We start from the raw sequence: 12,129 nt of genomic DNA on the forward strand, positions 1-12,129 counted from the left end.
TTAAGTACCACGGACGAGAGGCATTATGGGCAGAGTATTAACATTATTCCGGGTACAGTCAAATGTATCTCCGCTCCTCCTGTAACTAAACATTCCCACCACACACCATGAACGCTTCATAGTGGCAGGGCACATGCTGTGATGGGTGAATGCTGGCTAAGAGCCACTGCCAGGACTGGACATGCCAGTACTTCTGGGAATGGTGTGGGCCCAGGTGTGATCCCATTCGTGTGACCTTGCACATATGGTACGGTCAAGGTCACACCGCATGGAAGATGTCATTTTGAAGAGCGTGCTGCTCCACCTGCATCCGTGTGACATAGAAAAAGAGAACCACCTGCCTTAAAAGGTGAAAGGCCTGCCTAACACTGGCTGCTGAAGGAAGCAGACTCACACTTATTACTGCAAGTCTAAATAACAGAGGTAGATGAGAAAATGGTGTTTCTAATGGGGAATATTTTTGAGACCGTCTAGCAAACTTCAGTGACAGTCCTGTGGGATATTCCTTCCCTACCACAGTATGTCCAGGCATAGGAGTTTGTTTCATACATAAATCACTTCTTCATTTAAGATAGCTGCTGGCAAGTCTTGCTTTGGTCCAACTGCATAACTGGTGGTGTTCCCTTAGCTTCCCCAAGGCAGTGGTAGAAGGGTGTCAGATTCATGCTGGTCAGAGTTGCCTCACCTTCTGCAATCCAGAGTTCTCTTCTCTCTGATGTCCTGCAATTTAAATTCAGAGTCTCCGCAAGATACTGTGACAGTGCTGATGGCATCACTGTAATTAGGGACAAGTCGGCTTTTACTGTTAGGAGACTTTCTAGATTTGGAGAGTTAGAATTTTTGGGTGTTTCTAGACAAATCAAGCTAACATTTGGCAGGTGGGTTAACTCAGATTTGCACCCCTAAAATTTTTGCATCTGTAAAACAGGCCAGGGGTTTTATTTAAACTTTTAAAACTTATTTAAAAAGACATCTGAACCTGGTTTGGGGCATTTCTCCACCAAACTCTGGTGTAAACAAAAAGCATGACCCCCTCCCCCACGCCAACCCTGCATGGAATTAATCCTTAGTGCACATGGGAGCGCTTGAGAGTAAATTTTACTAGGGCAAAATTGTTTAAAACGCACAAAGCAGGCTTCTGTTTGGTAATATTGTCACCTTGCACGAGGCTCAACATCTACAGCATGTCAATGGAGGCCGAAATGTTTGGCCTGTGTTCTGAGAGTTCAGAAGGGCGCACACACACTTCTCTAGCAGAGTCTCTGGAAGTGAGAGTACAGCCTGTTTCACTCTTTTGACCTGGCACACACATATTTCCAGGTGGTTTAAGTTTCATTCCTTCAGAAATGTCAGCTGGTATATAGACCCCATAAGTCAACCCACCTTGTTTACTAGGATATAAGAGTGGACAAGGAAATCACTAGTTTTTTCCTGGTGTAAGGTTTAAATTGGAATTCTAATAGGATTCCAATCTATGTCTGGAAGTTCATAGATTTTGAAGCCAGAAGGGACCGCTGTGATCATTTAGTTTGATCGCTTGTATAACACAGGCAATAGGATTTCCCTAGATTAATTCCTGCTTGAACTAGAGCAGATCTTTTAGTAAAACATCCAATCTTGATTTGAAAGTTGCTAGTGACAGAGAATCCACCACATCCCTTGGTAAATTGTTCAAATGGTTAATTACCCTGTTAGAAATTAACTCCTCATTTTAAGTCTGAATTTGTCTAGCCTAAGCTTCCAGCCACTGAATCTTGTTATGCTTTTGTCTGTTAGATTGAGGAGCTCTGTTACCAAAATTTTTGTTCCCTATGTTCGTACTTATAGATTGTGATCAAGTCGCCCCTTAAGCTTCTCTTTGTTGAAATAAATAGATTGAACTCCTGGAGTTTTTCACTACAAAGCATGATTTCCAATCTTTTAATCATTCTCAAGGCTCTTCTTTGAGTCCTCTCCAATCTATCAACATCCTCCTTCAACTGTGGACACCAGAACTGGACACAGTATTCCAGCAGCAGTCACACCAGTGCCAAATACAATTTGAACCCATACCAATCTAGGCATCATCAATGATGAATCATAGAATATCAGGGTTGGAAGGGACCTCAGGAGGTCATCCAGTCCAACCCCCTGCTCAAAGCAGGAGCAACCTCAACTAAATCATCCCAGCCAGGGCTTTGTCAAGCCTGACCTTAAAAACCTCTAAGGAACGCGATTCCACCACCTCCCTAGATAACCCATTCCAGTGCTTCACCACCCTCCTAGTGAAAAAGTTTTTCCTAATATCCAACCTAAACCTCCCTCACTGCAACTTGAGACCATTACTCCTTGTTCTGTCATCTGGTACCACTGAGAACAGTGGCTCCAGCCTCATTGGAAACCCCCTTTCAGGTAGTTGAAGCAGCTACCAGGGAGGAGGGATAGCTCAGTGGTTTGAGCACTGGCCAGATAAATCCAGGGTTGTGAGTTCAATCTTTGAGGGGGTCACTTAGGGATCTGGTGCAAAATCAATACTTGGTCCTGCTAGTGAAGGCAGGGGCTGGACATGATGACTTTTCAGGGTCCCTTCCAGTTCTGTGAGATGGGTATATCTCTCTCCTCATTCTTCTCTTCTACAGACTAAACAATCCCAGTTCCCTCAGCCTCTCCTCATGTGCCCCAGCCCCCTAAATCATTTTTGTTGCCCTTTGCTGGACTCTTTCCAATTTTTCCACATCCTCCTTGTAGTGTGGGACCCAAAACTGGACACACTACTCCAGATGAGGCCTCATCAATGTCGAACAGAGGGGAATGATCATGTCCCTTGATCTGCTGGAAATGCTCCTACTTATACCGCCCAAAATTCCGTTAGCCTTCTTGGCAAGAAGGGCACTCTGGGGCACGCTGTTGACTCATGAAGGCAGCAGGGTGATGAGGGTTGGGAGAAGTGCTAACTGATGCATCCTCCACTGCAATCCCAGAAGTTAAACATTGGAGTAAGTTGCTTAGGGAGGTTGTGGAATCTCCATCACTGGAGATTTTTGAGAGCAGGTTAGACAAACACCTGTCAGGGATGATCTAGATAATACTCAGTCCTGCCCGGCGTGCAAGGGACTGGATCAGATGACCTCTTGAGGTCCCTTCCAGCTCTATTATTCTAAGAACTCAGTGTTCTTGTTAAAATAAATCAGCAGCGAAAGAGTCAGCAATGGCATAATTCTGAACATACCAAAGTAGACATCTGGCTTCTGGGAATGGATGCCCTTCCTACTTCTCAAGGTATCGTTTATCTATCTGCAGACTCAAGAAGGCAGCACTGTTATGGCTCATACTGCAAAGGGGATCTCTGCAATCATAATGGACAAACGCTTAAGCGGCTGGGTGTTTTTAAATTGGAATGAAGTGCCACAGAGTTTACTCAGCCCAACTCAGGTAGCAACCAGAAATGTATTCATCTGACCTATTACCAAGTCTGAGTCAGGAATCACCTTTATACTGTTATATTTGAGGGACCCACACTTGACTCTCTCTTTTATCTACTATTTTCTATCATCTTACATACATTATTTCTGTCCCCAAATGCTTCCCCCTACCCCCACCTCCGACCCCACCCCAAACCAACATCCTACTCAAACTTCAGTGTGGGAGCCTTCCTAATCCAGCAACAGCAAATCAGCTTCCATATGCAGGAAGCAAATGATGTGGTACAGAAGTATTTCAGAGTCAGGCTTCCAGTTGTTTCATTAACAAATTGGACTTCTAAAAAATTCCAGGAAACACCATGACAATGGCATCTGTTTACATGTAGGCTAGTTCGGGGACTGTGGATGTGCATTCATAACATACATATTGTCCTCCCAGAGCCCCATGACTGCTGCAGTCCCTCTCTGGCTGACCAACACTGGATGCTGCCTCAGGCCACGGGCTCTGTCTGTCCATTGCAGTTACCCAGCCCTCCATTATTTCTGCTTTGTTCTGGGCTCTTCTGCTGCCTCTTTCCCGATTAATTCAGGGTAACAACTGGAGCCCGCAGAAGCAGAAAGGTTGTGTGCTGAGGGGCTGTCCTTTCAGACAGCTTCTGCACAGAGAGTCACACAAACATTTTGGCTCGAGCGTGGAGTACTATGCCATGGCTGCATTAGGGAGATGCACTTTGGCCACCCAGAAGCTAAATGGAAATAAATGTGTTTAAGTTTAAGTGGGGACAAGGGCAGACAATGTAGTCATTAGTCTGTTCTGGTCACCTTCCTGTAACACTGAAACCACATTAAAAATCCAAACTGGGTTACTAAGTAACCATGATGTGGCAACAGCACCTCACTACTGTAAACAACCCTTCTGTTCCTAGACAACCTGGTATTCAGCTCCTTTCCCACTTAACAAGTCTACAGTTAAACACTGACTATGCTGCAATCAGAGAGGTTGGGTGTACAGTCCCCCTTGTGCTGGGGCCTTCACTAAATCCAGAATGTTCCTCCTCCCCATTAATAAGATTTCCACCACTCCTCTCTGCCATCACTCATTTCTCTCAGCCATTTCTATCCTCCTCCTTGCTGGCTTCTATCTCACCTCTTGCCTTGCTTCATTCTTTCCAAAAAATGGTCAACAAGCCATTCAGTCATAGATGCCAACCCCCCAGTCATGCCATAACTTCATGGCATCAAGTTTTGTGGACATGCCTTCAGGACAAATTGACTTAGACACAAACTCTGTCCCTCCCTCCTCCAATTAATATTAGTATAAAAACACATTTTTTTTGTCCTGGGGACTTAAGTTTGGACACTGAGTTCTGCACTGGTGCTTAAATAATCATTCTGGGGCACATGATTGGTATTCTGGAATTTAAGTACCAACCAGATGTAAACCATTGTTGTTTGCTGTGTTGGTCCCAGGATATTACAGAGACAAGGTGGGAGAAGTAATATATTTTACTGTACCAACTTCCACTGGTGAAAGAGACACGCTTTCAAGCTTCCACAGAGGTGTAAAAGATATTACCTCACCTACTTTGTCTCTCTAATCTGATATAAATGCAGAAATGAGCACCCGTAACAACATTGATCCAGATCAATCAATTGTTCTATTTGCACCTGATCTATTTACACCATAAACTGTATCATGGCGGATTTTTATTTTCATTTTGTTCCCTCTTATCTGTAGATTTTTGGTTATTCTTTATTTACTCTGCCCATCTCCCTCAACCACATGTGACCAGAAGCAGGAATGCGTGAAATCTAAATGAGTTGTATAATCATTCCAGAAAAAGAACATGACAAACAGCTGACTCCTGAACCGGAGAAAGAGGCCTTGGGCTGTAGGTGTAATAGCTCATTGCAGCCCAAAAATACTTGCTTACCTCATGCAGATTAAGCTCTTTTACTTTTTCCTTTAGAATAACCTGCAAGACAGAGACACAGCATTAGGACTGGGATATCTACCATTTCTGATTGCTGTACTTCATTATATCAATGGGGTCTTCAGAGATTTCCTTTCAAAGAAATAAAGCTGATGTAAATAATTTCCTTTGTATTTAATCGTTAACAGAAGTAATTTAAAGGGACAAAGTTTCTGTGCTGTATTTCCTCCCCTTTAGCTATATGGATTGAATGTCCCTAACAACCAGGTGGGGAGAGAAGGTCCCTGAGCCTGAACATCAAGTAAGCAATTTTAGCTCTGCAATGGGAGCCCAAGTCAGCTGACCCAGGCCAGCTGTGCCTCTGCTGTGGGTCTTTTATTCCACTATGCCAAGTTTCTCCTGTGCGAGATAGAGATAGATAGTTCATCAACAGAGATATTTTTGAATACTGATATACATCTGTAGGCAAATTATAGCTAGTGTCTTTAGAAGTAAAAAAAACCAAAAAACAAACCCAAACACCAGAAACTTGAAAGCCTAAATAAACCAGACATGAATAGTAAACTAGTAAAAACAGTTTTCAAAATGCTTGCCAAGAACATGTGTGAGAGGGAAGGTAGCTATTGTCTAAATTACAACTGCTAATCCAAAGAAGGGGATGAGATCCAGAGAACCACCTTCTGAAATCAAATATGCCATGTTTCCATATTGTTTGATGAACTTCATTATTCAGATATTTCCTCCTGTTACCAATTCATTCTTTCCCCCCTTGTTTTTGTTCACAGTTCTGTGTCTCGTTTGGCTAACTAGCAGTTAGTGGGATTGTAATCAAAGAAAGGATTGTACATTTGTAATGTTATTAAATGTCAGAATGCTTGCTCAGACTACAGAACTGAAAAGTAAATGACCAAAACACTAAAGAAAGCTGAGACACAAGTGGGTGAGGGAATATCTTTTGTTGGTGGAAGAGATTGGGTCTGGAGAAGGTAACCAGAATGTCCTGACTAAAGAGAGGCTGGGACAGATTGTCATGCATAAGGGGCTAATACATGCTGCAAAAACACACTTAAAATGAAACGGGCAATTAACACCTTTGCAGTCATAAGTCAAAGGAGGGATATTAGGTTACAAATTATTGTAATGAGCCATACAACCAGTGTGTCTGAGATGTTTTTCAGTGTCTAGCACAATTATGAATTTAAGTTCCCAGGCTCGTCTTTTGAAAGACGTTCAGGTTTCCTTTGAGGACCAGGACTGAGAGTTTAGATATGGAATGACTGCCTTGTCAAGAGAGTGTTTGCCCATCAGAGATGAGTTTTTGTTTTGTATTATTTTTCTGTGACTTCATTCAAGATCATAGCAATTGTCTGGTCTCACCCACACAGTCGCTGTTGATGCAGTTGATGAACGGGACGAGGTACTGCACAGGTTATGATAGGCATGTGTAGGACCCATGGATCTTGAAAAGGTGTCTTGTGGGGATACTGAGCATTGTAGCAGCACAGATGTGTCTGCAGGTTTTTGATCTGTTGTCTGGTAGGGTCTGGTGCCACTCTGAGTGGGTGTGTCCTGGGGTGTGGGGAGCTTGCTCCTGATGATGAGCTTGGCAAGGCTGTGAGGTTGTTTGAAGGACAGAAGAGGAGGTTCAGGAAAAATTTCTTTCAGAATGTGGTCGCCATCAAGTATAGGTTGTAACTGTTTGATGATATCCCACAAGGGTTCCACAGCGGGGTAGTAGGTGACAACTGGGGGTGTGTGGGCAGCGTGTCCCCTTCCTCATATTCTACTGGAGCAGGTTCTCTTGTGGTATTTGGGTGGCCTGTTCTGTGATGCAATTTACTTCTCAGTCCTTGTTTGGTTAAGGTGTGTATCCTGGACTTTCTCCTTGGAGCAGATTCTGTGATATCTGAGTGCTGGTCTGCGGAGAACAGATTTTCTGGTTTGTCTGGGCTGGTTATTGGCGCTGTAGAGGTAAGTGTGGTGATCTCTGGTTTCTTGTCAATACCTGAAGCCGGAAGGGGAGGCTGATGTAGAAGTATTCTAGAGAGTTTGGTGAACAGATGGTGGAAATCGATGAGGGAGTTTAGGTCATCTGTCCAAAGGATGAAAATATCATTGATGATCTTGGGGCAGGTCTACGCTACAAGCTTGATCAGCACAGCTGCACACTGTAGCACTTCTGGTAAAGACACTCTAAGCTGATGGAAGAGCGCTCTCCTGCTGATCAAGTGCCATCTGCTTGGGGGATTACAGCTGCATAAATATGTCGCTCAGGGGTGTGGCTGTTTCATACCCCTGCGTGATGTAGTTATATTGAAGTAAGTGTGCATTGTAGATTTGGCCTCAGGTATATCATTGCTGAGTGTTAATTTTTTCAGAAATTCTTCCTTGAGATGGCCCTCCTAATCTTCCTTTGTCCCTTGACTGTAGAGGTGTTAAATTACCCACTTCATTTTAAGTGGTTTCTTGCTATGTGCTTAACAATCTGTCCCACCTCACAGTTCGCTGCAACGTTTTCCAGACCTGAACAAGAGTTCTGTGAAACTTTTCTCTTCCACCAACAGAAACTGGTCCAACAAAAGATATTACCTCACCCACCTTGTGTGGGTCACATCATGGGATCAACAAGGCTACAACACTAAAGAAAGGTGGGTATTTAAATGTATCCTGCCACTAATCTATTAGCTGTGTTTATTCTGAAGCAGACACTGATGTGTGTCTATGGGAGTGAGTGGAAGAAGCTGTTTGATCTGCCAAGAATACTTGGAAACTTTCTCTACAGAGACATCCCACTATTCTAAATTCAGTACACTGCTTTAATGCCTCCAGGGTTCATGTAATCTAATCCAGCAAAATACAGTTCATGGGAACTGAATTTTGATCCACTGGGACAGCACTTTTCTTTTATTGCTGTAGGAGACGTATATTACGACTTACTGTAAACATGGCCAGAACTGTTTCACAGTAGCAGCCGTGTTAGTCTGTATCCGCAAAAAGAACAGGAGTACTGTTCTTTTATGGCAAGAACAGTGAGTCATGTTGCTGGGTCACATCTATTGCCATTGAAGGGAATTGGAAAGTCCCATTGGACTTGAAACAGGACAGGAACAGATCCCATCACCAGGGCAAGTACACTCAGATTTTCCTCCCCACTCCAGACAGTGCAAACTCTAGGCACAGAAAGTCAGCGCCTCAACTGGCAACTCCTCCCTTCACCAGGGAAAAATCCAGCCACATACAGGATTAATTGATTACATTAACTGCCATCTGTGAAAGCTTTGGATGTTTTGTGAAGGAACTGAACTCTCCTTGCATGAAGGAGGCTTGAAGTCTTGTATTTTCCCCTTTGGTTATACAGCCTCATACTGTTTGACCCAGAGCTCATTACTGGGTTTGAGCTGACATATGCCAGTCAATTTCCTGCCATGTGGCTGCTACACTTATAAATACATTTTTGAAAGCTGCATTATTATAAATCACTGATTTTATCTTTTCTGCTTAGGGCTCCATTCTTTCTCCATCACTTTGAGAAAGCGCCTGGTATATATGGAGTAACATTAAGAATACAAGTCCTAAATTGTTGTAGGGAACAATTGGCAACATGCCATGATATAAAGTAAGGCCCTGATTCTGCAAAACACATGTATGCGGGTAACTTTAAACATGTGGATATTCCCACTGACTTCAATGGAAGTACTCACGTGAGTAAAGTTAAGCACACATGTAAGTACTTGCAGAGGTAGGCCTAAAATGGCAAGACATCAAACTCTGGAACAGTTCAGTGGTAACCTAAAATGGTGACAATCACAAGAAATTAACGGTTTTTGCTCAGATTGATCTGTAAAATGACAGGGAAAAAAAAGTAGTTTACTATTTAACATCTCACCTGTTTGTAGGCATAAAGCTCTTTGTGTGCCTGATGTCTGAGCCTAGAAATCAAGAAAGGAAAATATGAACAAAATAGGCCAAAATATCAGGATTAGCAAAAAACCCAGATAAGAGAAAAAAACTTGCATTTTCCCCTCATATTCAATAACTTTTTTAGTTTTGAAAAATATAGGACACATAATGATGCAGTATCCAGTTCCCAGTGAGTTACTTTAAGAGCTTATATCTCTCTCCAATTATATCTATCTCTAGTCAACTGATGATAACCTTGTTCAATTTGTCTTTTTTGAACTATATAATTTGCTGCAAAAACATTATGTGAGTTGTAACACACAGAAGTTATTGACAGGATGAACAGCTAACATACACGTCTACTTCCCCCGCAATTACTTCTCCCACTAAGATTCATAGCTGGGTTGAATGGACACTGCATCTTTTTCTGGTGATGGGGAAGCGTAGAATACTCAGGGCTCAACACCTGGGGAACGTAGTGGAGAAAGGCACCTCTGTTCACACTTTAAATGTGGGGAGTGGACAGAACGAAAAGAAAATTGGCCCTTTTAAATGTTTACCATTTGAGCCCTAGTCACTGTACCGAGTCATTAAATTAATCTCAAATGCCAATTGCTTGCTATGCTCTTGACATGTAGTATTGTGTGAAAGTAGTTTTCTGATAGCCAATGTCTTATAGAGAAACATTCAAGGTAAGTCATTCAACTGATTAAAAAGCAAAAGATAAATATTCCTTTTTAAGAGGAAATAAATAGGAGAACGATTTAGATCTGGTGTGAGATTTTGTAGCTTTCAGTTGCAGTTAAGGGACATGAGGCAATTTAATAGCCAAAGAGAAATCATGGCTAAAAATTACAGGAAATTGAAGCTTTAACCTGGGAATTTATTTTCATGTACTTAATTGAGCAGAAGACCAAATGATTGTGGTTTCCTAACAACTGAGCAACTTGTGTTATATTTAACTGTGGAGTGATAATCTTATGAGCTTATTATAGACCATGACTCCAGTCTCACTTATGCTGGTGTATATGAGTAGTTACTTACTCCTCTGGAATTCATGGAGTTACAATGGAGTTAAATCAATTTTAAGTGAGATCAGAATCAGGCTCATAATAAAGATTCTATGCAGAGAGGCATAAGTGTAGGCTATCCTGAGTAGTTTTTAAGGCTTTCAAATTGCTAGCCAAGTACAACTTTTGTTTTCTGTATAGTTTCATTTTCTGGCAGGAATCAAGAGGTGGAGACTGAGTGGATGAACCCACATTAAAAAGCTCCTGAATAGCAAGGAACTCCAAATGTGGACAATGGGAAGAGATGAAGTATTTATTTATGGAAATGAACAAACGGTTAAGTCATAGATGGAAGGGTCCCACTCCAATTGCTAGGGACAAAAATGAGTGAAACAAAAAATTCAAAAACAAAAACATCAGAGCCTTAATTTAGAAACAGAAAATGCTAAGTGCGCTAACGTGGTTACGAAAAGTTGCACTCCACGTACCTATCTGTATTTAATGTTAATCTCGTTTCACAAACTATAATCTGTTTTTGGAAAGCTCTTATGTCAGGGTTAGCCTAAAACACCTAAGCTGGGGCATGGGGGTGAGAGGAAAAAGCAGTATATTTCCTAGTCTATTAGTATTACAGTTGTGCTGGTATGGTTGATACTCTGCCATGGTTTACAAACACGTACATTAAAAGACAGAACTAGGTATTAACAGCTGCTCTAGACTGAATTGCACTGATGATTTTTAATTTAAAATTTATTAAAAGTATCTTTGCCAGCCTTAAGAACAGCAGCATTTATATAGCTCATTTGAAGATACAAAACCCTTTACTAATGTCAACTGTGCTTATAAAATCAAAAATAGCATCTTGTTTTAAGCTTGACATTTGGCAACCATTCATAAAACTGAAGAAGAAAGTTATAGATGTTGAAGAATTGGGCAAGGACTTTTAGAACATGGTCTGAATGTGCACGCATAAAGGCCAGACAGATGTAAGTAATTTTTCTGAACCCTCATCCACTGCAGGCTCCAACACTGCTTGAAGATGTGTAATTTACTGAGCTAAAATTCTGCTTCTCTGAAAACATTCCAGTGGGATGCTCATTCCTGGTTTTTAGCTCCCTACCAATCCACTGATGGAACTCCCCAGGCTCTCAGAGGTTTTTTGGTCCCTAAGGGCTGCAGCAGCAGGGTACACCATGAATCAGGCTGATATGCACCAGTCCCTGAGCTTAAAGCGCTACCCTTGACGTGTTCCTATCAATTTGGGGAGTACAAGAAGCAAAGCTTCCCAAGAAAACAACCAGTCACGGGGAAAATAAATAAATAAAATAAAGGAGGCATATGTCTCCACCTCATCCCAATCGAGATAATCTTGAAACGGTGACGAATAAGTAGCAGGAGAGAATCTATCGGAAAGCTACCAACAGAGAAGCTGAATTCTAGGGCCACTATTTTTCCTTCTTTAAAGATACCAGCCACTAGAATTCTCACTCAATGGATGGCCCAAAAGTCAGAATAAAACTTGCAACAGCAACAACTAGGAGGCCAAGGCCAACCATGTGCATTGGGATTAAGAAATCTGTTATCACAGAGGTTTCACAGACAGACTGTAGGATATGCCAATAAACAGGGCCAGGGTAAAAGTGGCCAACTCAAGGGAGGATCCCCACGGAAGCAAAAAAACTTTGGGGACAGGAGACCGTGGCTAAGTTCTGGAGCTCAGAGAGACCAAAAACAAGATTCCTTTCTGGAGGCCAAATGCAAGCATGAATGCTCTGTGATAGTGGGGAAAGAGAACCCCACAGCTGCCTTGCAAAGGCCTCATAGAAATGCTGCTAATGCAGTGCAGGCTGCCTTACACTGTAGGCTGACACGGGAGGAGCGCCG

At 42.2% G+C, this 12,129-nt stretch overlaps 1 protein-coding gene across 4 annotated transcripts in view; it reads right to left on the reverse strand.

The window, feature by feature from the left end:
- The window catches only part of RNF24 (ring finger protein 24), a 71,926-nt gene that overhangs the window by 13,736 nt on the left and 46,061 nt on the right, over window positions 1–12,129 (reverse strand). For all 4 annotated transcript variants that reach the window (XM_030563478.1, XM_030563477.1, XM_030563475.1 and 1 more), the window contains 2 exons: window positions 9,222–9,264; window positions 5,336–5,377 (listed from right to left, as the gene is read on the reverse strand). In XM_030563478.1, the coding sequence (XP_030419338.1) occupies window positions 5,336–5,377; window positions 9,222–9,264 (85 nt within the window). The remainder of the gene's footprint in view (window positions 1–5,335; window positions 5,378–9,221; window positions 9,265–12,129) is intronic.

The sequence above is a fragment of the Gopherus evgoodei genome, chromosome 5 (assembly GCF_007399415.2).
Source record: "Gopherus evgoodei ecotype Sinaloan lineage chromosome 5, rGopEvg1_v1.p, whole genome shotgun sequence".
NCBI classification, from domain to species: Eukaryota; Metazoa; Chordata; order Testudines; family Testudinidae; genus Gopherus; species Gopherus evgoodei.